Source organism: Amblyraja radiata, chromosome 25 (assembly GCF_010909765.2).
Source record: "Amblyraja radiata isolate CabotCenter1 chromosome 25, sAmbRad1.1.pri, whole genome shotgun sequence".
Classification (NCBI taxonomy): Eukaryota; Metazoa; Chordata; class Chondrichthyes; order Rajiformes; family Rajidae; genus Amblyraja; species Amblyraja radiata.
This window is the reverse complement of record NC_045980.1, coordinates 14,322,062-14,348,338: the sequence shown is the minus strand read 5'-3', so window position 1 is coordinate 14,348,338 and position 26,277 is coordinate 14,322,062. Positions and strand designations below refer to the sequence as shown.

Here is a 26,277-nt window from a genome sequence, read left to right as displayed (position 1 = left end):
GGTTCTCCCTTTTGCTTTTCATAATTCAGCACAAACAAAAGACCTGCTTAATAAAGAAATATTAAAGGGTTTCTTTTATTTGGGGCTGTGCTCTTTAGCTTCAGGATCAGAGATTGTTGAAAACAATACCTTCCAGAATTCTTAAGTAATTATATGAGTAAATAAATTGAGTTAATTTGCTAAATCAGCTTAAAGCCAACATTTCAACTGAAAGACTGGTAGGAAGGTCAATTGTGAAAGGACCTGAAACAGACGCTGCAGGGTTTGTCTGGCCCCCATCTCTCTTTTGCAGCTTCATCCCCATTTCAATCAGTCCGAAGAAGGATTCCAACCCAAAATGTCGTCTGTCCTTTCCCGCCACAGATGCTGCTGGAACACTATGTTTGCTCAATACTTTAATATTGATTGAACATAGAACAGTTTAGCACAAGAAGTCCCTTCGGCCCAGAATATCTGTGCGCATGGTGTCATGACCATCTCTTATTTGCCTGAAAAAATCTATATCCCTCCATTCTTTGCATTTCGATGTGCCTATCCAAAGTCTCTTAAATGCTACAATTGTAAATGCCATTGGTTATGTTTAGATTTCACTTTCCAATAATTTTAGTAATTTTGCACGTTAAAGAGAAAAAAAAAAGAGAAAATCAGTGCCATGTCTTGAAATTCTATTTTAGTCGAACGAGAGAAGAGAAAAGACCAGATTCTGGAACTGGCAAGATCAAAGCAGGAGCGAGCTGACACTGAACTGCATGGTCTACGGCAGGTAAGACCACCTGTAACCTGTTACTTACCTCAGGATTTACATTGTGTACCACAAATTTGCTTTGAGGTACTCAGGTGAAGGTTGGAGACCTTCAACTGCTACTCAATCATCGTGTGTATAAATATAATTGATTTCCACATTCAGTAATCTGATTGTATAAATTAATTATTTTACATATTTAAAAAATGGATCATAGAAGCTCAATTAGTATTTAAAATGAACACTCCAATGCAGCAATTTCTTTACAGAAGATTGATCTGGAATTATTATGCCTTCTACTTTGGTCAGTGATATAAGTGGAAAAACTTTGTGTGCAAAGCTTAAAGTGAAGCTTATCTCTCATGAGATGTGCACAAATAACTTCTAAAAGACAAGACATTACATAGAATAAATTGCATACAAAAGCACAATAAATTACATAAAAAGGCACAGTAAATTACTTACAAAAGCACAATAAATTACATACAAAAGCACAATACATGGTTTAAGATCAAGAATTTAAAAAATCAGTGTCCTGCAATGAGACAACTATACCAATGTCTCCACAGCTGGGATTGGTAGCGTGTAGTGCTAAACCTTATGTTAGATGAGGCCAAGATGATTTCATTTTCAGAGTCATTAATCCGGAAAATAAATTTATACATAAGATTTCTTAAGACAGTTTGTAAAGTATTTGCTCCTGCAGCCACAAACATTTCACTTGCACTACACCATCTCTTAAGTAATATTCTCATGGCATTCTTATAAGCTACTTTAAGTCTCTGTAAGCTTGCTTTTCTATAGTTTGACCATAGGTGTGCAGTATAGAGTGGTGTACAATATGCTCTGAACAGAGACCACTTCATCTGTATACGCACTAAACTTGCATAAAATAATTACATTCATCATACGGCGTTGCCTATAAATATCCTCATCATCTGTCAACATGAGGACCAAAGTTGTGCCAATGAAAGTCAAAGAAGCCATTATGAGACTGAGAAAAAACAAGAATAATACTGTTAGAGACATCAGCCAAACCTTAGGCTTACCAAAATCAACTGCTTGGCACATCATTAAGAAGAAAGAGCACTGGTGAGCTTACTAATCGCAAAGGGACTGGCAGGCCAAGGAAGACCTCCACAGCTGATGACAGAAGAATTTTCTCTATAATAAAGCAAAATCCACAAACACCTGTCCGATAGATCAGAAACACTCTTCAGGAGTCAGGTGTGGCTTTGTCAATGACTACTGTCCGCAGAAGACTTCATGAACAGAAATACCAAGGCTACACTGCAAGATGCAAACCACTGGTAACTGCAAAAATAGGATGGCCAGGTTACAGTTTGCCAAGGAGTACTTAAAAGAGCAAACACAGTTCTGGAAAAAGGTCTTGTGGACAGATGAGACGAAGATTAACTTATGTCAGAGTGATGGCAAGAGCAAAGTATGGAGGAGACAAGGAACTGCCCAAGATCCAAAGCATACCACCTCATCTGTGAAACACGGTGGAGGGGGTGTTATGGACTGGGCGTGTATGGCTGCTGAAGGTACTGGCTTACTTATCTTCATTGATGATACATCTGATGGTACAGGTGCACAATCTTTTATCCGAAATTCCAAATAACGAAAAGCTCCGAATAGCGGACATTTTTTCGGTCCTTGAAGAAAGGTCCTTGAAGATGTACACCGAGGGTGGCCCGCAGAGGTGACAGCGGAACCTCCGGTCGGTCCTCGAAGAAAGGGGAACTAAATCCCCATTCATAAAAGAGAAGGTGAGGGTATATTGCGCGGGAGGGTTAATAATTGACAATCTGCTGCTGCCTGCGATTGCGTGGGAACTTTTTAACTCAGCGGGCAGGCAGCAGCAGATTGTCGCTCCCTTCAGTTTCACCCCACCTACACCCCTTTGCTTCCCGGCCATGTGTGTGACCCCTACCCTCCCCTCTCCAGCTCCCCGCCCATTGCACTGGCGCGGGAGCTTTGCACTGTCTTCACGTCGGCGATGCCAGCAGGTCAGTGCCAGTCACCGGAGACGTCAGGACCAACGGGACACCGACCCCCAGGCCCACTGCAAGCACAGAGATCCCAGAGACCCACAGCCAGCAGCAGCCCAGCCCCGTTCCAACTCCAGAGGAACATGCTCCCCATAGGGACAGAAGCTGATGGTGTGCAAGGTACGTCTTGTTCTTGGGGTTGCGGATGAGGGGGCGCAGCTCGGGCTGTGACGTCTCCGGCCACCCCCCTGTACAGGAGCTGAGACTGGGAACTGTACCGCCCTTGCAGGTGAGCAGGAGAGTGGGGTTGTTTGCAGTTGCAGAGGGAGGGGGCAAGGGCGGTACAGTTCCCAGTCTCAGCTCCTGTCCAGGGGGGTGGCCAGAGATGTCAGGACCAACGGGACATCGACTGCAAGCAAGGAGATCCCAGAGACTCACAGCCAGCAGCAACTCTAGCCCAGCCCCGTTCCAACTCCAGAGGAACCCGGGTTGCGGATGAGGGGGCGCAGCTCGGGCTGTGGGCGAACTGCCACTTGTCGCTGTAGCGGCCCATCGGGGAGCGGGTTCCTGTTGGTCCTGACGTCTCCGGCCACCCCCCTGGACAGGAGTTGAGAGACGTCAGGACCACCAGAAGCTGCTCCCCGATGGGCCGCTACGGCGACAAGTGGCAGTTCGCCCACAGCCCGAGCTGCGCCCCCTCATCGGGACACCGACCCCCAGGCCTACTGCAAGCACGGAGATCCCAGATCAGCAACTCCAGCCCAGCCCCGCTCCAACTCCAGAGGAACACGCTCCCCGTAGGGGCAGAAGCTGATGGTGTGCAAGGTACGTCTTGTTCTTGGGGTGGCGCAGCTCGGGCTGTGGGCGAACTGCCACTTGTCGCCGTAGCGGCCTATCGGGGAGCGGATTCCTCTGGAGTTGGAGGGACAGGGAGACACAGCGGCTTTTGAGAATGGTGGGCAATCACTTCCAAAGGTGTGCCCACACAGTCAGTACACCTCTCCTACACTTGTCTCCCGCACTAAGATCATCTCGTAGAGAATGATCCCAGCCTAACCCTCCCTATTCTCTCCTATTCTGCAAGAAAAAACTACATTGAAGACTCAAACTCGCGATCGAGTAACTGCCGGGATCGAGGCGCAAGCCTTGCGGATATGAGCCGAGCACTCTACCACTAAGCCAGCCGTTAAAATCTACGCTAAAAATCTTCCATTCCGAAAGCCGAAAAATTCCGAATTACGAAAAGTGTCTGGTCCCAAGGCTTTCGGATAAAAGGTTGTGCACCTGTAGTAGCATAATGAATTCTGAAGTGTATAGACACATCCTATCTGCTCAAGTTTAAACAAATGCCTCAAAACTCATTGGCCGGCAGTTCATTCTACGGCAAGACAATGATCCCAAACATACTGCTAAAGCAACAAAGGAGTTTTTCAAAGCTAAAACTGGTCAATTCTTGTGTGACCAAGTCAATCACCCGATCTGAACCCAATTGAGCATGCCTTTTATATGCTGAAGAGAAAACTGAAGGGGACTAGCCCCCAAAACACGCATAAGCTAAAGATGGCTGCAATACATGCCTGGCAGAGCATCACCAGAGAAGACACCCAGCAACTGGTGATGTCCATGAATCGCAGACCTCAAGCAGTCATTGCATGCAAAGGATATGGAACAAAATACTAAGCATGACTACTTACTTTCATTTACATGACATTGCTGTGTCCCAAAAATTATGGTGCCCTGAAATGTGGGGGCTATGTATAAACACTGACATAATTTCTACACGATGAAACCAAAATGTATATAAATGGCCTTTATTAAAATCTGACAATGTGCACTTTAACCACATGTAGTTTTTTAATATTACATATTTCAAATTGTGGAGTACAGAGGCAAATAAATAAATGATGGGTCTTCGTCCCAAACATTATGGAGGGCACTGTATGATCTGTTTGGATAGAATGCATAACAAGGCATTTTACTGTACCTTGGAACATGTGACAATAATGTGACTATATCTTTGGCACCAGGAGAGGATGGTGACATTTTAACTGCATGCTATTGGGTCTTATTCTGAGAAGTCAATAACTATTGAATCTTTATTTCGGCTACTTAATATCTTACTCCATCCATGTTGGTTAATTAGGCTCTATTACTGAGCTTTTCCAACCTACATCTAACATTGTCTTAGCTCTGCAGGAATCTTGCTTGCATGTGGAATACCCACTCTGTGTTGAATACATGAAGATTCAGTAGTTGATGATTTCTCAGTTAACTGAACTTAAAAAAATATCACCATTGTTCTTAGTTACAATGCATTATTATGTCCGTACATCATTGACAACGTACAGATTCAGTGTTCATAAGCCAAAATTATGATGAAAATAACTGACATTAAGGAAGACTATTTTCTTAGTTCATTCTAGCATGTTGTAACTCGGCACTCCTTCCAGAGGTCTGTATGCTTGTTTATATACTTTATTATGATTTGAGGTCTAGCAATTTTATTTCTTGTGATCAGGTAAATGAAAAACAGCAACATGACTTGCAGCTTCTTCATTTGAATCTTGAAAGTTCTCAGGAATTGATCCAAAAACAGGAAGAGAAAATTCTTGAAATTAGGTAGGTCGACAACTTTGATTTTGTGTTTTTAAGTGTCAGTCTCGTGTGCCAACTCTACTCTATGCTGTCATCAACCCATCATAATGGTCTACGCCAAAATTAGCACAAGCTACTGAATATGCAGTGGTGTGCCACATATGAACGGAACGTACATGGCCGTGGGGGTTACAATGGCCTTGTTTATTAGAAGATAAGTAATGAATCTCATTGAGACTCTCATCAACAGTGTAGAAGGTGTTAGATTTCTGAAAACTGTTCCATATTAACATGCTTGGAGATTTGGATGTTAGGTCTTGCATGACTAAAATTTCCTTTCTTCTTTAGTTTAGTTTAAACTAAAATAGAAAAAGGCCCTTCGGTCCACCGAGTCCTCGCCGACCGTCAACCACCAATTCACAGCAATTCAATGTTATCCCGCTTTGCATGCACTCCCTACACACTTGGGGTAATTTACAGAGGCCAAATATCCACCAAACTCTGAGCAAATCAGAGCACCAGGAGGCAACCCACGCGGTCACTGGGAATGTGCAAAGTCCGCACAGACAGCACCTGAAATCAGGATGGAACCTGCCTCCAGCGCTGTGAGACAGCATTTCTGCTATCTGTGCCGTGTTCTCAAGAAGGGGAAAATGCATAATATCGAATCTTTGATAGTATTGGGCGAAGGTTTTTCAGTGGACAAGTCTAGATGCTTCTCCATATGCTTCATTGGTATACCACGTGGTGTTTTAGTGAGATAATTATCAATGCTATATTTCTGGTTGTGTTAATGTGCCCATTCTTGTGAAAAAATTTCAATGTCATAATTGTGAATGGTTTCCCAAGTCATGTTAGGATAGAAGTAACTATTTCATTAGAACTATTTCATTTTGAGGGCAGCAGATGAATATTTGACTGATCATTTTGATGTATTACAGAATAAAATAATTTATTTTTTAGTCGTAGTCTTTATATCTGATCCTGGGCAAAAATTGGCCTGCTGGATTATATGACTTGCCATTAAATTATATGATTTGCCATTAAATGCATTTCGTTGTCTAATGCATTTAGTTGTCTCTGTACTGTACACTGACAATGACAATTAAAATTGAATTGAAATTGAATCTGAATCTAAACTGGGCATAAAGGAAAATTAAATGCTTTCTTTTATGCTTTTCTTAAAACGTACACCTTTACAAAGTTTCTGATCTAAACAAGTTGTTTAAAAAGATACAGGATAGTGAGGTAGTTTCATGTAATGTGATGTTCAGAATAAGGGATGTAATATTGATGAGGTCTAGTCTAATCAGGTGTAAAATAAGGAGGCATTGTTCACACGAGGATAGTGGGGAAACTTCTCAAAAGTCTGCAGTTGATACAGTTAATGGAAATCTCCAAGATTCAGATCACCCAAGGTTAAATAAAAACCTTGAAAAGGTGTATGAATAGATTTTAAGCTGTAGAGACATGGGACTCAATGGCTGACTCCTGCTCTGATTTTTCTATGGTGTTATACCTATCAATGCGAATCGTTTTGATAAAAGTCCTGAAGATTTCCGTGCCCAGTTGAAGCTAGTCTGGCTCTGATCATGGTTCAGCATGATCTTATCCTCAGCTTAAAGGGGCAGTTCCTCGTGGTTCTGTGTGATTCCTGGCAGAGTTCACTCAATTGAGAATGCAAATACTTACTTTATATTTGTTTTTTTGGATCTAGAAACTCAAGCCAATTGTTTGTTGGGTTTTTTAATAATGACAAATAGTTAAGACATGAACGTTGAAATTATGTTGTTAATGCAGCAATGGAACAGAATTTTGATAGTAGAGTGTACAATGCATGGCTGCCACTCTTTTTGTGTATTTACTGTTTTGAGCTTGCTGGGGATCAAGGGATTGGGCATTTAAAGGGATGAATTTACTACTTTAATGTGTATTTTTACGTTTGGAATGACATTTTATAAAAATGGAGAATTTGTTTAATGATAATATATTGTGGATGCTGAATGTTGACTACAAATCAGCAAATTGAAAAAATGATAACTATTCCATTTTACATGTTTCTGTACCTTACATTTTAATCGTGAAGCAGATAAGGTTCCACTGAATTGTTAGTATAATAGTATAGATTTTCTAAATGTGACATTTTTATGTTTACCCATATAATTCCTTAATCAGAACTTGATTTAAAAAAAAATGTCATTAGTATTAACATTTTGAAAAAAATATAAAGGGACTACTCGACGTTAATCTTACCGTTGTTCCTGTTGTACCTTTTGTTTTAGTTCTGATAGATTTCTGTCAGACTCCAAATGTATTATACAGAACAACAATGGACACAATAAAGTAGAGGGACAAGAACATAAAAATGTCTTAAAATGGAAAAGGGGGCCAACTAAAGATCACAAAGTGGAATCCATGACCAAAAGACACACAGAAGTACCTACCTCAACTCAGAACCTTGATACTGAATTAATTCCTATGAGTACCAAAGAACAAGGCCACTTAATGGGACCAGAAGGGTGCAATGCTATCGATTCCAGATGTTACAGCTCGAATGATGGTGCAAATACTCAAACAACCTATCCTATTGACTTTGATCAATGTAGTAATGGAAATATGACATTCAAGACCCAGAGTCCACAGTGTAACACCAATGATTCCAATAAGAAGACTACAAAATACGTGGTGCAAAAGCAAAATTGCAGGTATACGACTGCAAAGGACTGTGGCTCGCCTCAGGGAAGAGAGAACAATTTGCAGCAAATGTCGAGGAAGCAAAAATGGAAGTATGAGGGCCCTTGTGATGCCCCCACATTTGAGCATGATAACTTGGCATATATAAACTCTGACCACCGCAGTCCCAGCTGCGGCACCTCTTCCCGTTGCAAAGGCAGCATTTCAGCAGACAGTCATCACCCTCTTTGCACAAAGCCAAGTACGACTTCACTCATATCAACAAAAGAAGCTGTAAGGATTTCTGAGAGTCATAGCCTGGAAGACAGATACAATAATGAACTGAGTGAACATGGAATGAGTGACGAAGTGACTCAGTCCCCTGCAAGGAATGAAGCTGACCAGGAGGCTCCAATTTCTGAACAAGATTGGATGAAGCTTTATCAGCCAGCTGTTGATGTAAAAGATTTGTGGTGGTTGTACCTCAATGATGGTTCAGTATCATCACATGGGTTAGGTAGTCCTACTTGTGTGGAAAAAAAGAGGTGCGATACTCTATTTAACTCTCTACATTAATTAGAAAAGGAATTGTTTACTTTGACCACCATTTCTGGTGCCTTTGGCTCATTAGACACTTGTGCTAGCTCAGTATTTGGGAAGTATTGAGTGAGTAGAATTATATTTGAAAGTAACTTCCTTACTTGGAAAACTCCAGAGACTGTGTATCAGGGAAGAACACTTGGGTGCTTCTGTGTTGCTTGAATTGTGACATTTTATTCTATGATTTATCACCATTAACAATAAACAAGAGAAAATTGGAGAAAACTTAAAACAATAAATATGAGGAGAACTGACGGGGAAAAAACTGCAATTACTGGAAATCAAAAATTAAAGCAGAAAATGTTGGTAATACTCAGCAGATTAAGCAGCATCTGTGGAGGGTTTAGTTTTAGTTTAGAGATAGAGTATGGAAACAGGCCCTTTGGCTCATTGGGTCCACAAATGCTACTGATCACCTATTCACATTAGTCCTACATTATCCCACCTTCTCATTAACTCCCTACACACTTGAGGCAATTTACAAAGGCCAATTAACCTACAAACCTGCACGTCTTTGGGATGTGTGTGGATACCAAAGCACTTGGAGGAAACCCACGTGGTCACAGGGAGAACGTGCAAACTCCGCACAGACAGCACCTGAGGTCAGGATCGAACCTGGGTCTCTGGCGCTGCGAGGCAGCAGCTCTACCAGCTGCACCACTCTGCCACCCTCATTGCCAGAGAGTCAATGATCAGTCATCGACCTGAAATATTGACTCTCCTTCTCTCCCTATGTATATTGCCTGACCTGCTGAATATTTTCAGCACTTTCTGTTTTGGTTTTGGTTGTTAATGAGACCTTGTAGCTGGACTTCACTCTGCAAAAAATAGAACTTTGTTAAATTGGTGTTTGGAAATTGTCACGGTTTTTCCTTCTTCATTTTATTCTTGTACCAATAACAGTGATGAGAGACTGGACCTGAATGCCTACGGTTTGGAGTCACCACTACGTTCCATGACTTCCTCACCGGTGAGAGAAAGGGCGAGGAGAAAGAGCAGCCTCCATGGCGAGCTTTGCGGCTCTGTGTCACCGTCAAGACTGAACGCCAACGAGGACAATGCATCGGCGTCTGCTCCTAATGTAAGTTGTTGTAGTCTAATGAAGATTAGTGGCTAAAGAAGAAAACCATTACCGTCGGTGGGACCTTGCGCTGGCTTGGATTTCCATCTTTACAAACGTAAACCATGATGGAATTTTCCCAGAAGATCACACAATGGCAACTTTAACAGACCAGTGTGAATCATATTTGAACACCAGTATATTTTGAAACAAAAGATAAAGTGATAAAAAGAGATATAAAATTGCATTTGCTACAGTTCTAAAATGCTTGGCAAATTGAGTAGACTGTCAGGCAGAATATATAAGCAATTAATTTCAACTTTATGACAATGCATTTGTGAAGACTTTGTAGTTATGACCTACATGAACATCAACTCCATGCTTATCCAGTATCAGCTGAAATATTGCTACTGGGAATTATAACTTTCCCTGCTTGTAAAATGGAAGGGAAGAGCAAATGTTCAACATTATGTTGTACCTGTAGTATCCTTAAAAATTACCATTTTGTATCAATATCCTTAAATTTCAGAAACTTAAATTGCCAAACTAGTAAATTGTATATTTGACACCTATTTTAGTGAGAACAAATAGCATGGTTTATGGAAAATTACTTGCATTAATTATGTAAGATGTGTATTGAGAATAAAAGCTACTAATTTTTGTCACAAAGTGCAAGAGTAACTCAATGGGACGACAAAGTCAATTTTATTTGTCACATGCACCCGATGATGCAGTGAAATGAATTTGCCAGCAGCGATACACTTAAAAAGAACACACCATACACAATAACATTTAACACAAACATCCACCACAGCATTCTTCACTGTTGTGGAAGGCAACAAAGTTCAGCCAGTCCGCCTCCTTGTTCACCCATGGTCGGGGCCATAAACCCTCCTTAGTCGCCACTACGGACGGCCCGATGTACAGGCCCTCTCGTCGGGATGATTGAAACTCCAACGCCGGGACGGTCGAACACGCTCCACGGCTTTTAAGGTCACAAACACTTTCCTACTGGAGACAGCGGCTTCAGGATGCTATAGGCCGGCGGTCGGAGCTCTCACAGCGAGGGATCCCAGGCTCCGAATGGTAAGTCCACACCCCGCCCGCGGCTAGAAGCTCCGCAGACCACAGCCCCATGATGCCAAAGTCATCAGGGCAGCATTCGGAGCACTCCTCGCTGGCGAATCCCTGGCAAGGGTTCACCCACTCCGCGATGGAAAGTCCATGCTGCCGATTCTCCGTGCCCATCTCAGGGAATGGCCACTCCTATCCATGCTGTTAGGCTGCGAGGGAGGCGACTTGGAAAAAGTTGCCTCTCTGTGGAGGAGGTGACCGAAAACGCTTCCCCCCTTTCCCCTCCCCACCACCCCCCAAACAAGATACACCGAGAGACACCCAAACCAACACTAGACACACCAAAACCCCCCCCAAAAAGTAGAAATAACGAACACGCTGCTGGCAGGGCAGCTGACGCGCAGCGCCCCCACCGACCAGTCAAGCAGCATCTCTGGAGAACATGGATAGGTGATGTTTCGGATCGGGATACATCTTCGAAAGAATGGTCTTCTAAAACACAGTATGGCACAGTGGCGCAGCTGGTGCTTCACAGCGTCAGAGACCCGGGTTTGATCCTCACCTCAGTTGCTGTCTGTGTGGAGGTTGCGGGTTTGTTGGTTATTTGGTCTATGCAAATTCCCTCTTAAGTAGAGAGTAGATGCAAAAGTGGGAGAACGTGGAACAAGTGTGAATGGGTGATCGATGTTCGTTGTCGATTCGGTCGGCTGAAGAGTTGCATGCTGTGTCTCTAATGCAAGAAAGGTCCCGAAGTGAAGCATAACCTATCCATGTTCTCCAGAAATGCTGCCTGACCCACTGAGTTACTCCAGCACTTTGTCTTTTATTGGTAAACCCACATGTGCAGTTCCTAGTGTGCACTAATGTTTGTTCTGTTAATATTAACAAGGCTTACCGTGAGGACTGTTCACCCACTAGTAAACTGCAACGCCTCCTAGCTGAATCCCGGCAGATGGTTGCCAGCCTAGAACGCAGCACTCAGCTTCCTCTTAGCTTGTCCTCCTGTGCCAGTAGCAATAGCAACTTAAGGGTGAGTGAAGTTTTTGTATTAATGCACTACATTGTTGGGGGAAAAACCCATCAAGCACATTAGGTTGTGGCACAGTGATAAAGTTGCTGCCTTACATTGTCAGAGACCCGAGTTCGATCCTGACTACAGCCGGCGCAACATGGTGGCCGAAGGCCCTGTTTCTGCCCTGTATCTCTAAACAGTTACATGTTCAATTAATGAATAAGTAACACAATTTCCACTTAAGTCTTTCTGACCTAAATAACTGGAGCATAGAGCATAATGGTTGATGTGGATGAATGGGTTGGTGTTGTGTCTGTGCCATAATTAATGTGTGGTGCTCATTCCCTCTGATCTGATTACGGCTGTTGTTGATGCCATCATTGCTGTTACTTAAATTGCGAGATCATGTGTCACCACTTGTCTCACATGTTAGGCATTAAGTTTTATTTACATTTGGTTGCAAAACTCTCGTTGCCATTTTTGCTCATCACTTTGTTCCAGGAAAATAAATAGCAAATTTCCAAGATTAATTTATTCCTATCCCGATTGAAACTCTTGAAAGCTGCTTGCTGGTGAATGTTTGAATTTACTGCTGTGCTTCCAGGACAACTATTTAATCCTCAGTCCCTTAGAATCTTTATCCCATCACCAGGCACGCAAACATACATGGCCTCAAATTTCTCAAACCACAAGTTTTATGGAAATAACTTTTTTCAAACTCGTGAATTGAAACAGTCTGTAAATTACTTGCACAAAGGGTTACTTGGGTGGAAATAAACATTTAAAAATTGGTTTGTTTAATTTAAAAGATAATGTAAAGACATTTGTTAGAGTTCAAGTTAACACTGTACAAATCATTTGACTTTAATGACACCATCTTATCAATTCTGATTCAAAGTTAAGGCTTGTTCCTACTCTTTGTAAGTCATTAGGGAACAAAGCCATTACCACCAACAATCTTACCAATTTCCTTTCCATTCCCAAAAAATGCACAATGCCACCCATTCACTATTCAAACAACACTGCAGAAAGCTGTTATAATTTCCTCTGCTTGGGGGATACAAGCATAAAGCACTGATATTAAAGTAATTTACTGTACAAATAGAAACTGATCATATTTGCAAAATGTATTAACGGGATAATCCAGAAATGTGTGAGCTGATCTGTTTGGGGTGAAGGAATATATGATAAATGGAAGGATTCATAAGATCATGTGATAGGAGCAGAATTAGGCCATTCGGCCCATCATGTCTACGCCATTAAATCATGGCTGATCCATCTCTCTCCTAACCCCATTCTCTTCCTTCTCCCCATAACTGACATCCGTACTAATCAAGAATCGTATTTATCTCAGCCTTAAATATATCTACTGACTTTGCCTCCACAGCCTTCTGTGGCAAAGAATCCCTCAGATTCACCACCCTCTGACTTAAAGAAATTCCTCTTCATCTCCTTCCCAAAAGAACATCCTTTAATTCTGTAGAGGAATTGAAAGATAGTAGGCTTTTAAGAAGCTTTTGAATGGGCACATGATACGTAGGGAAAGGAAAGATATGGATTACATGCAAACTGAAGAGAGTAGTTTAACTTGGCATCATATTCAGCGGGGACATTATGGGCGAAAGGGCCTGTTTCTGTGCTGTACTGGATTATGTTCAATATTCTACGGATTAGTATTGGGGCAAAAACAACGAGGTTCAGTTTAAGTTCGAATATAGGTCAGATTAAAATTTAAAGTTTATAATTTATGTCGGGTAACATCATTCAACATGTTGTAAATGTCACCATTCTGCAATCTATTGAAATCTTTCCTGATTAAATTGTCACTATGCAATTTTATTTTTGCAGGATGGCGGTTCACTGTAGTGTAAGAAAAATCCATTCAGTAAATATTACTCCTGCTTGATGAAGTAAAATTGTAAAGCGGAGTAGATGCTAAAACAAGACTTCGGCTGCAAAGGAAAGGATATTGAGCTTTCAAGGTGATTCACAATTAGGCAATGTTTACCAATGGACCAGATACTGATGTGTTTTAGGACGCAGATATGAAAATTGCAAATAAATACACAGAAGCAATTGTCGTTTGTGCACAGCAATAACTAAGGTAGAATTTCAAGTTAGACACTTGGTTTTCATGTGTACCTCACTTTTTCACGTGTGTATCGCGTTAACCATGACATGTGAAACTTGTATTGCTAGTGGCGCTTTGAGCAAAATCTCCACTTCTACAAGTTGTGAGGTAAATGTATATAAGCTACAAAATTTCATTACTGTTTGTGTAATCTGTCTCATATAACCAGAGACTCTGGGTCGGCCACTGACGCTTCCCCCTCAGCAACCGCTCCACCGCCGCCGCCTCCCCTCCATCTTCCCGCTTCACCGGAAGTCACTCTAGTCTCGACAAGTGTTGGACGATAAGATGTTACAAGATAAGATATCAGTCTGAAGAAGGGTCTCGACCCGAAACGTCAACCATTCCTTCTCTCCAGAGATGCTGCCTGTCCCGCTGAGTTACTCCAGCATTTTGTGTCTACCTTTTGGACGATATGATGTGGATTTCTGTGAAAAATACTTCAAAATGGAGATAGACACAAAATGCTGGAGTAACTCAGCGGGACAGGCAGCATCTCTGGAGAGAAGGAATGGGCGACGTTTCGGGTCGAGACCCTTCTTCAGACTGATGGTCAGGGGAGTGGGCGGGACAAAGATAGAATATAGTCGGAGACAGTAAGATTGGTTGGAGAACTGGGAAGGGGAGGGGATGGAGAGAGAGGGCTACGTTGGAGAAGACTATGGAATTATTGCTGCTTGCTTGCTTTTCATTTCAAATGGAAGGACAGTTTTTCCACATTTTGGGATAAATGAGATTGACGACCATTTCTATAAATTATCACTTGATAAGAAAATCCTTATAACCAACTTGTGGCAAAAGCCCCCCCAAAATGCACCAGATTTCAAATGTCTAAATGTAAAAACTGTCCATTCCTGCTAACTTTTTAATTGACTTAATTATCATAAAAAAAGGCCCATTAGTCTGATTAAATCTCGATACTCAGGGACTGAGTCAACAGCTCAAGAGTTGGGTCAACAGACCACACTGTTTAGAGTGATAAATGGGAGAGGAGATAATGCAGTTGAGGGTTTTCCTTCATCGTAGATGTTTAATTCTTTACAATTCTGTGAGAGCAATTCTAACTCCACCAGGCATAAATAAACCAGTTGGTTATGTAGACGTTCCCTTTCAAGTAATTCAGTTTCAGTCATAGATATAACATAACCACAGATGAAAAGTAAACTTCAGTGAGCCATCTGCAAATGGAGGAAATGTGCTGACTGCTCCAGATCTCCAGTGTGTCTGTTCACTTTGAATGGTATAGTCCAACCTGGACTGGGTAGAATGTGGATTTTTAGTCCTAGACTAGAAGTAAACAGCAGCCTTGTTTCTTGAGCAGCATCTTTTGGTACTTTTTTTTAAAGAAGTGCACTATTCTAATTCAAAGATAGACACAAAATGCTGGAGTAACTCAGCGGGTCATGTAACAGCTCTGGAGAAAAAGAATAGGTGATGTTTCGGGTCGGAACCCTTCTTCAGACTTATTTTGGGTTGGAGCCCTTCTTCAGAAGTCTTCCCAAAACATCGTCTAGTTTTCTCTAGAGATGCTGCCTGATCTGCTGAGTTACTCCAGCATTTTGTACCTATCTTCGGTATAAACTAGCATCTGCAGTTCCTTCCTACACCTGTTCTAATAATCTAGTTTTCAATTATGATATAAACTTAGCAAAATGAAACAATTTCTGATGCGCATTGAAAGAATTTCAAGCAAGGACTCAGGAAGGCAGCTAAATTAAATGATTGCATTAATTCATTATGCAAATTAAGTTAAATCCATTTGCTCTGACAAGAATTTATTGACAGTTTATCATTAGACCCACTAGTTATGCTTTACTCTCTGGAGTAATTACTTTTCCATCCATATTTTAAACTGCTGAAAATTGATATTTGCATTGAAGTATGTTTGCAGTTTTACAAGATATCAGAGCCCAAACAAAGCATTTGTACATTGAGGATGTTATGGCATTCAACTACATCATGGGCAATCTTGCAACTAAACTCAACTCCAATCATATCTCTTGGCTCCCTTAGATTCCAAAGGTTTATAGATTTTGATCTTGAATATACTCAACAACTATGCTCCACAATTATCTGGCAGTGAATAAGAATCCTCTGTAAGGAGATTTGTTATAGATCTAAGCAGACAGTCCTGAGAGAGCAACCCCTGGTTGTAGACTTTCCAGCCAGAGGAAAATCCACAATAAGCCCACTGATGTCCTGTCCAAGTATCGGACCATACATGAGAGGATAGTCTAGACCAGTAGAGGGAAAGGCAGTACGTCAAACTCAAACTGGATTCTCTAATCACTTACAATCCACAGTCTAGCATGTGCTGAATAGTAATGAGGAGCAGTGTTGTTCCAGCACAGTAGGCAATTATTGCAGAGATTGGCATGTGCTGGGGGTGGAAAGCATTAGTTCCCAGTTCATGTAGATTGTTCTCCCACTGAATTGCACACTATATGCTGTATTTAAATGGCCTTTCTGCCAGTTCACATTCCCAGTTCTTGTAGATTGTTTCCACACTGAGTTGCACGCTATATACTGTATTTAAATGGCCATTCTGCATGATTTTTTTAATTGAGATGTATTGTCTTTGGACAGGACCTGTAAATATTGACCTGTAAATGTTGAACTAATTTAATCTGTAAAAAAATATTCTCTGTATAAATTGTAAATATTTTTTTTATTTGGTGGACCCATTATTGTACAATTAAAATGCTCCCTCAGTTGCATGTCTACATGCATGTATCTATGTAATATAATTAATGATTAAAACAAATCTGTCTTTTTCAAATTTGAAGTTTCCCATATTTGATGGGAATCAAATGTTTACGTATCCACTCATGTTGTTAGCAAATGTAGTAAGTTTACATTTTTAAGCAAGCCACTATCTCTAGTGTTGGAGTGATCAATCCAAGATGAGGATTTTGCCTCCATTGTGTGGACGAGTGTCTCCGATTCCCTGCCAGAATGCTCTTGTGTGTGAGCTGGTGGAGTAATCATCATGTGAAGGGGAATTAAACTACAAGGACATTTGCTATGCAATCCCCTGCAACTAATTGTGCCTCTTCTTAACTTGACAATTCCAACACTGGTAAAAGTTAACTTCCCTTCCCCATTGAAGCTGGGAAGTGAGGGTTTCAGCAAGAATGCATACATTAATTATGAAGATATTTTATTGCATGGAACGACAGAGTAATGTTTATAGTATGTATTTAATTTTTAAATGTGTCCTTTTGTATCCTTTGTTCATTTATTAGAAATCAAGCTGCACAATACATTCATAGTTTATTAAGGAGAACAAAATACTTAATCTCACTGTTATGTGCAGCATTAATTCTACCAGCAAAATTAACTTTTTCACATAAATGTTTCTAAACATAACTGACTTATTTTGAAGCAATGTAATTGCAAGTTTTGTACTTGTTTTTTTTTAAACATAAAAGATTATTTAAGTATAAAAAGAAGTATACATGTGGTTATTTTGTTGCACCTGGCAACTCAATATATTTTCCACCCCCAGAGCCTTGTAAAGATTGTGTTGCAAATAATAGTCTGAACTTTGACGGCGTGGAAGGAATTAGATAAAAAGTACTGAACAAAATTCCCAGTTTAATAATAGGTTTTTTTAAATGGTCTGTTTACTGTTCTTTTTGGTATAACTTTAAACAAAAATATCTGTATACATGTGGATACATTTCATTTATATTTCTTATAGTTTTCAAGATCCTGATATGCTTTGGTGGGATAACATGTGTATAAATACCATTGAGCAGTCTCAAATGTTATGGGATTAATTGTAGGTGGAACCCAGTCGACCATCCATATGACCTAAGTAAATGTAACAGAGTTCTAAAGTAATTAGGTGACCCATGTGCAATTTCTATTTAGTTCATAGTTTAGAGATACAGCATGGAAACAGGCCCTTCGGCCCACCGTGTCTGCGCTGACCATGATCACCTGTACACTAGTTCTATCCTACACACTAGGGACATTTACAGATGCCGATTAATCTACAAACCTGCACGTCCCGAGTATGCGGGAAGAAACCGGAATACCCGGAGAAAACCCATGCAGTCACAGGGAGAATGTGCAAACTCTGGACAGACAGCACCCAGAGCCAGGATCAAACCAAGATCTCTGGTGCTGTAAGGCAGCAACTCTACCACTGCCCGCTGTACCGCCCTTTGTGTTACCCTGATACCAAGCCCAGTATTTAATTTGAGAGGGTTTGTGTAAGTGTGTTGGTTATTGGAAGGAAATCACAGCCATGCAGCCTGCTTTTCTGCTTGTGCTGAATAAGTAACTGGGTTGTGCTGTTTATTTCCTGCCCTTATTAGATGGAGTGTATTCTTTCCTCGCCCAGAAGAAAATATTTAAGCTGTTTTTCTTTTTCATTTATACATCCTTCTGCTCCTTACAGTCATTAATTCTTTCCTTAGAAAAAGACTAGCATTAATAATTTTAGGGGCATTGCTGCCAAGGCTGGCATTTATTGCTCATTGCTAATTGCCCTAGAGAAAGTAGTGGCGAGCTGCCTTGAACAGCTGTGGTTTTGGTTGAAGGAACTCCAGTGGTGGGGAATGTGGTCTGAGATTAATTTCCATTGACCATGTATGAACAGTAACATTTCCAAGTAAGGATGGAAGGGACACTTGTGGTGGTATTCCTTGTGCCCGTTGCTCCTAGGTGGTGGTTTGGGAGCCTTGGAGAATAATTGCAGTACACTTTGTGTATAGTACACACTATGTTCTACAGCGGGAGGACAAGAATGCAAAGAATTGTGGAATGGTTCAATGGTACTTTATTGTCACATACCTAGACCCAGTGAAATTCCTTGTTTTGCATACAATTCAGTAAAATATTACCATGCATAAGCACAATCATACCCAAGTATCAGTAACAACGATCATAGTGTAAGCATAGTCGATTACACTGAGGCAGTACACAAAGAGTTGCCACGTTTCCAGCTCCATCTTGAATGGGTGACAGTAAGCCTGTTGTAAATGTGTGTTGAGCTGTTGGAAGTATTGTCAGATTCAGTCAAACAAATGTTGAGAATTGTATCGTACAGCAGTACAGTGTACAGCGGTAGAGTTGTTGCCTTACTGTGCAAGATACCTGGGTTGATTCCTGACTACGGGTGTTGTCTGTAAGGAGTTTGTACGTATCCTTGTGACTGCACGTCTTTTCTCCAGGTGCTCCGATTTTCTCCCACATCTCAAAGACATGTTGGTTTGTAGGTTCACCAAAATGCTGGAGAAACTCAGCGGGTGCAGCAGCATCTATGGAGCGAAGGAAATGGGTAACGTTACGGGCCAAAACCCTTCTTCAGTTAATTGGCTTCAGTGAGTAGGATAGAGCTAGTATGGGTGATGGCTGGTCGGCGCAAACTCTATGGGCCGAAGGGCCTGTTTCCATCCTGTATCTCGAAACTAAACTAAACTATACTAATGAGAATTGCATCACAAGACACTCCTGTCTTGCACTTTTGCAGATGGTGGAAAGGGTTTGGGAATCAGAACATGACATTGACTTCATCTGCAGGTTCTTTTGTTTTACCTGAAGCTTTCTCTCAACTAATGGTTAATACGGTGGGGTTTCAAGATTAATCTCTCACTGCTCCCCCTCTGTAATTCCCCCTGCCCTCCGACTTAAGAAGAAGGGTCGCGACCCGAAACGTCACCCATTCCCTCTCTCCAGAGATGCTATCTGTCCTGCTGAGTTACTCCAGCATTTTGTATACCTTTGATTTAAAATAGCATCTGCAGTTCTTTCCTACACAATAGTAACTTTCCTGTTTTCCTTCAAATTAGTGCTAATTCAAAGGTCAGATGAGTCCATGGTTTAATTCACATCTGAAAGGAGATATTAATAATACACTACATTGCATCTTAATTTTGCTACTCAAGTCTTGGAGTGAGTTTTAAACTCAATTTTCAGATTTTGCACTGATTTATATGACAAACGTCAGATTACCAGAATATTTGAAAGCACCATATGGTGCAGACAGATGTTTGTGGATTCAATATAAACTCTGGGGGAGAGGGAGAACAAGGATGAGGAAAGATAATTCCTACAGTATCCACAAGGTGGTGCAAACTCATACACTTGTATCGCTCTGGTTTGGTAATTTTATTGGGAAAGACAAAAATAAGCAACAAACATTTTGAAGGAAATGTGGAAAATGTATTTTTCCTAATTTTCCCTAAGCACCTAATATAAACTTGCAGGTCTCAGGATTTTTAACATAACACACCAGCTATCTGGACAACTAAGGATCTCGACCCAAAAACCTCACTTGCTACATTTAACATGGATGTTCCTCAATCCAGGAGAATTTCTTTCAGCCAAATTCTTTCAAACTGGTTCAGAGTCTTAAACAACTCCTGGTGGTAATGTTTTAATGTGTCTCTGATATTTCAACTGTTCATGTCACCTATTCCAACTACTTCAAAGCCTACACTGTCCAGGTTTTCAGTTTTAGTTGAGTAAAATAAAACTTACCCCACATACCATACAATAGAACTTTATTTATCCTTGGAGGGAAATTGATCTGCCAATAGTCATAAAATACAAAATTCATGAAATATGAAATTAAAGTGATGAGTGGAAAGGATTGGGGATGTGCAACAGAAGGGGGAAGAGTGGTTCCGTTTGATAGCCACAGGGAAGAAGGATCTCCTGTGGCCTTTCTGTACTGTAACTGGGTGCAGTGCTAAGATATTTGAACCGGACTGAAAATGTAGTGTTTTCTGGATACCCACCTGCATATTCAGTCTGGTTCAACACTGCGCCCGTGCCATAGAACAAGGAACAGTACAGCACAGGAACAGGCTCTTCAGCCCGCAATGTCTGTGCTGAACGTGATGAAAGTTAAACTAATCTCACCTGCCTGCACGTGATCCATATACCTCCAGTCCCTGCATATCCATGTGCATATCTAAAACACTTTTAAATGCTGCTATTGTATCTGCCTCCACTGCCACCCCTGACAGCACATTTCAGACACCCATCACTCTGAGTTTAAAAAAACACCCCACACATCATCTGTAAATGTTGCTCCTCTCACCTTAAAGCAAACCTTTCTAGTCATTGACATTTCCAATTTGGGAGGGAGGGAGGGGGGGAGGGGACGACCTTCTATCAGGTCTCCCCTCAGCCTCTGATGCTCCAGAGAAAACAATCTGAGTGTCCATGCTCAATTGTTCCATTTCATTCAATTTCATGCAATCATTAATTGTTTTATTGTTATTGTTAACCCTTTTATCATTAAACATTGTGAGCGCTTCTTGGTATTATAGTCATCATACTTTTTAAGTACTCTAAATGCTGAAAACTTAAGAAATTGTGAACACAAAAAAAACACAAGGTGCTGGAGTAACTCAGCAGGTCAGGCAGCATCTGTGGAGAACATGGATAGGTCACAGTTCGGGTCAGAACCTTTCTTCAGGCTGAAGATGAGTCCTGACCCAATACATCACCTATCCATGTTCTCCAGAAATGCTGCCTGACCTGCTGAGTTACTCCAGCACCTTGTATCCTTTTGTGTAAACTAGCATCTGCAGTTCCTTGTTTCTACATCTTGAAATTTTGAGCACCTTTGTTTAAGTTCTTGCTTTCATTTCATTTGCTCAATTTTACATTATGCTTATGCCTACAAATTCTGATGATGTGACCTTTTACATCACATGGCAAGCGCTCAGATGGCATTTATTTCCTCTCATGACACTAATAGTCTTTGTTTACCTAAAATGACATTCAGTTTGTTTCTGAACAGTGTGTTTGCCGTGTGTGCAGTCTCATTTGCAAATCCTTACATGCTCATTCCATTGTCTGGCATCTCTGGTAGGTTGCCTCCTGTTTCATTTATGAGTATAGGAAATAAACTATAAGACCAAGTTAATGTGGGAGATACAAGGAACTGCAGATCCTGGATTACAAAATAGATACACAGAGCTGGTGTAAATCGGTGGGTTCGGCAGCATCTCGAGAGAACATGCATTGCTAACCTTTCAGTTTGGGACCTTTCTTCCCCAAAATGTCGCCTATCCATGTTCTCCAGAGATACCTGCTGAGTTACTTTAGCACTTAGACTATTTTTCAGGCTAGTATTGGATGCTTACAAGGTTAGTTATTTAAAAAATGACAGTACAAATCATGTTTTGAGTGCATTTAAGGTTTAAATTTAGGTTTACTATTGTCATGTGTACCAAGGTACAGTGAAAAGCTTTGCTTTGCATGCTGTCTAATGTCAGTTAATAGAATACATAAATCAAGCCAAACACATGTAAAATAGGTAGGATGAAAGGGTAGATACAGAGTACAGAATATAGTTCTCAGCATAATAGCACAGCAGTTCCAGAGACAATATGTACTGTATTTCCTAATTTTTAAATCATGAGTCCATTTAAAGGACTGAAGGAAAGCAGGGTTGAACAACTGTTACAATGCACAGCATGTAGAAACACCCCCACGTGTAGATTGTCTCGTGTTCAAGGTTAGTCTTTACAAATTGACTGTGGAAATCATGTTTTATTTGCATTTTATTTTTATTGCCATATGTTCTGAGGTACAGTGAAAAGCTTTGATTTGCATATTCAATGATATCATACATAAATACAATCAAGTCAAAGTCAAGTACAAGTAGAGCAAAGGGGCAGATTCAGAGTGCAGAATATAGTAAGCATTGTAGCACATCAGTTCCAGAGACAAAGTCCAATGTCGGCAATGGGGAAGAGGTGAATTGGACAGTACCAGAGCTAATGGAAGGACTGTTCAGAAGCCCAATTATGGAGGGGAAGAAGCTCTTCTGGCACCACTGATTTCAGTAACAGTTTATATCAAAGATACTCCTAGGTTTATATTGTCATAACAAGTCTTAGTAGCCTTATTTAAAATAAGAACATGTTTCAGTGTTTGGGAGTGACTGAGATAGGAATCCAAGAGAAAATCAGTTATAGGAAGAACTGTTTAGAAGCTTGATAACAGAGGGGAAGAAGAGTGGGGTAAAAGTGTACTGCCTATGTAAGGTTTGCTGTATGATTTTACCAGATTGTATGTAAAAACAGAATTTCACTGCATCTAGGTACATATGACAAAGTATCTTAAGAGCACAACAGTTCCAGAGACAATATGTACTGTATTTCCTAATTTTCCACTGTCAGTCTGAAGAAGGGTTTCGGCCCGAAACGTTGCCTATTTCCTTCGCTCCATAGATGCTGCTGCACCCGCTGAGTTTCTCCAGCATTTTTGTGTACCTATGACAAAGTATCGTTGAATCATTCAACCCTAAATATACATTTTTAATTCTCAATAACGCTTATTTTTAAAATTAATAAAATGCTTCATCTATGCATGTGGGCTTTTTTTCAAACCTAAAAAATAAACTTTATTCAGAATAAAAATATATATACAAAGTTTAAAAATCTGGGAAAACAGCTCACACATTCTCAGTGTCTACACAGTCAGTAGACACAGTGAGGAGTGTGTGTAAGCAGGTCGCCTCAGTGCAGACCTCAGCTCGCCTCCCCCCACCCTCCTGTAGCCGTGGCCGCTCCGCCCCACGCCGCCGTCCTGCCCCGCCCTCGCCCCGTGCACGCGGACGGGCGCGCGCACGCCGTCGCTCGCGAGCTGTTCCCCGGGGACGCGGGTACGCGCCGCCACCACCACCACCACCACCAGCAGCAGCAGCAGCAGCAGCAGAAGCAGAAGCAACAGAGACATCGTCGCCTGTGCCGCATCGGGCGGCAGCCAGGAAGACTTTCCCCATGAACACCATCAGACAAGTGCCGGCCAAGGTTCTGCACCGCCGCTCGGTGCACAGCCTGGAAGCGGAGCGGGAGCAGTTTGACAGGCAGCAGGTACACATACAGAGGGTGGGAGGGAGGGAGGGAGCGCGGCCAGGCGGCAGGTACAATGCAGAGAGAGGGAGAGAGAAGGGGGGGGGGAGAGAGAGTGAAGCGAGAATGAGCGCGCAGGCAGGGGAGAGATGGAGATACAGGGAAAGAGGGGGAGCGCAGGAAGACAGGGGAGAAATAAATGGGGCGTGGGCGCAGGCAGGGGAGATATAGAGATGGAGGGAAAGAAAGAGAAGACAGGCAGAGAAGGGAGATAGAAATATTAGGGGGGAGAGCACAGGCAGGAAGGAAAGAGATAGAGGGAGAATACAGACAGGCAGAGGAGAGAGCACAGACAGACAGTGGGTGCAACACAGCACGTTCCCTCCCTCTGTGGATAGACTAACGCCTGGATACACTGCAGGAGAGCTCAGGTAGGCAGGTGTGCGGAGAAAACCCGGGCAGGCAGGAGGGAGAGACACGGAGAGGAAGAAATAGCACAGACAGTGGATATAATGCAGTGTACCCCGGTGTTAGGATATGTAGAGGGACTGAGGGAGAAAGCCCAGGCCAACAGGGGATATATAGGAGAGAGAAAGCACAGAGTGTACACAATGCGGAATGTACCCAATACAGAGTATACTCGGGCGTTATGAGTGAGAGGGAGAGCCCAGGCAGTTTTCTTTTTACAAAACAAAGTGCTGGAGTAACTCTGGGTCAGGCAGCATCTCTGGAGAACGTGGATAGGTGACATTTCGGATGGGGACCCTTCAGACCAATTAAACAAAATGTAACCAATTGACTAATTAAATTAATGCAAAGAGAGTTCGGGCTGGGGGGGGGGGGGGGGGGGATAGAGAGAGTGACAGAAAGCATGGTACACCCAGACACAAGGATACCCACTGTGAGGGAGAAAGCCCAGACAACGGGAGGGAGAGGGAGCTCAGATAGTACAATTAGATTGTATTCAGTTATTGGAATCAATTCAGGGAGCGGAGGGGAGAATCAAGGATGGAGGGAGGGAGGCAGTTGATGCAGGTAAATAAATGGCTCAATTGTCACAAGAAATCATCCTCGCTCCAACATTCGCCATCTTCTTGCTTTGAGTAGTTTTACTCCCGTTTATTTATCTTGTTTAACAATGATAGAGAGTTCTGCAAGAATCTAGGTGACACTGACAACTTTATTGATCGGTGCCCGGGGGGGCGGGTTGAGTGAAATTGGGGTTTTCTGCAGATACGATGTTGACGGGGACACACCGGAGGTGGTCATAAACTGCCACCATCCGTTTATTTCACCCGGTTTCGCAAACCTTTGGACGTGACGATAGTGCTACTCACTGCCCCCGCCTTTGTCGGCTGCAAATATTGACATTGCAAGCGTCAGTTTACAAACTGCTCTGCCTGGATTCGAGCCACCTCGCTGAAGGTGACAGGACAGGGGGAGTCACGTCTCTGTTATAGGGGTCTCTTGCTTCTCACTGAAATGGGCAGGCACTTGTCAGACAGAAACTTCAACTCTCAATTGTTGCGTGTTCATTCTGTCCAGGAGCCGATCTGTCAAGTCTCCAGCTACCCGTGCTCAGATGTTGCTAAATGGTGCCGGAAATGAGACCCTTGACCATTGACAAAATACACGTAGAAACAAGAAACTGCAGACGCTGGTCCTGGAGAAAAAGAAACAACGTTTCTGGAGTAACTCTGGGTCAGGCAGCATCTCTGGAGAACGTGGATAGGTGACATTTCGGATGGGAGCCATTCAGACCAATTAAACAAAACCTTTAACCAATGAACTAATTAAATGAGTCCCTCAACGAATTGACCAATTAAATGAAAACATAGACACAAAATGATGGAGTAACTTGGTGGGTCATGCAGCATCTCCTGGAGAAAAAGGAGAGGTGACGTTTTGGGTCAAACATCACCTATGTTCTCCAGAGATGCTATCTGACCCATTGAGTTACTCCAGCATTTTGTGTCTCTTTGGTATAAACCAACATCTGCAGTTCCTCTTTATTACATGACCATTATGAGTCGCATAACCAACTGAGCAATTAAAATCTGCTTGCCCCTTGTAGTGTCATGACCAGTTGCATCCATGTCTAAGGATAGGTGCTGCAAATCATATCTGTAAAAGTAGCATCCAATGCTGCCTTGTTGTAACATTAGCTCCCTGTGCATGTGATATCCTAGCAGGATATTTTTAAATGAGGATGTCAAAGGCCAAGATTTGGCTTTAACCAATTCAGAATTTAGCTTGGCTTGACTTTGATGTTCAGTCTGAAAGGTTCAAGGGTTTAAAAAAAAATCCTAATTTCCATGAAGCACTGGCTTTTAATACTAGATATTATTTTACAGCGGCGCAAAATGTCACTTCATAGAACCATACAGCCCCTGGAACCAGGCCTGTTGGCCCAACCTGCCCATGCTGACCAACATGCCCCATCTACACTAGTCCCACCTGCCTGCACTTGGTCCATAACCCGCTAAACCTATCCTATCCATGTACCTGTCCAAATGACCCTCAAATGAAATGATTGTACCTGCCTCAACTATCTCCTCCGGCAGCTTGT

The 26,277-nt window shown here is 41.9% G+C and overlaps 2 protein-coding genes across 4 annotated transcripts in view; both read left to right on the top strand.

The window, feature by feature from the left end:
* Window positions 1–13,826, top strand: part of ccdc62 (coiled-coil domain containing 62) — a 34,020-nt gene extending 20,194 nt beyond the window's left edge. For 2 of the 3 annotated variants that reach the window (XM_033043195.1, XM_033043194.1), the window contains 6 exons: window positions 675–763; window positions 5,255–5,355; window positions 7,614–8,549; window positions 9,508–9,685; window positions 11,628–11,768; window positions 13,599–13,826. In XM_033043195.1, coding sequence (XP_032899086.1) covers window positions 675–763; window positions 5,255–5,355; window positions 7,614–8,549; window positions 9,508–9,685; window positions 11,628–11,768; window positions 13,599–13,616 — 1,463 coding nt within the window. In that variant the 3' untranslated portion in view covers window positions 13,617–13,826. The remainder of the gene's footprint in view (window positions 1–674; window positions 764–5,254; window positions 5,356–7,613; window positions 8,550–9,507; window positions 9,686–11,627; window positions 11,769–13,598) is intronic. The other variant, XM_033043196.1, reaches the window with a different exon arrangement.
* A 9,674-nt stretch (window positions 13,827–23,500) lies between these two features.
* Window positions 23,501–26,277, top strand: part of hip1r (huntingtin interacting protein 1 related) — a 115,778-nt gene continuing 113,001 nt past the window's right edge. The window contains exon 1 of the mRNA XM_033043192.1: window positions 23,501–23,729. Within this exon, the coding sequence (XP_032899083.1) occupies window positions 23,637–23,729 (93 nt within the window). The 5' untranslated portion in view covers window positions 23,501–23,636. The remainder of the gene's footprint in view (window positions 23,730–26,277) is intronic.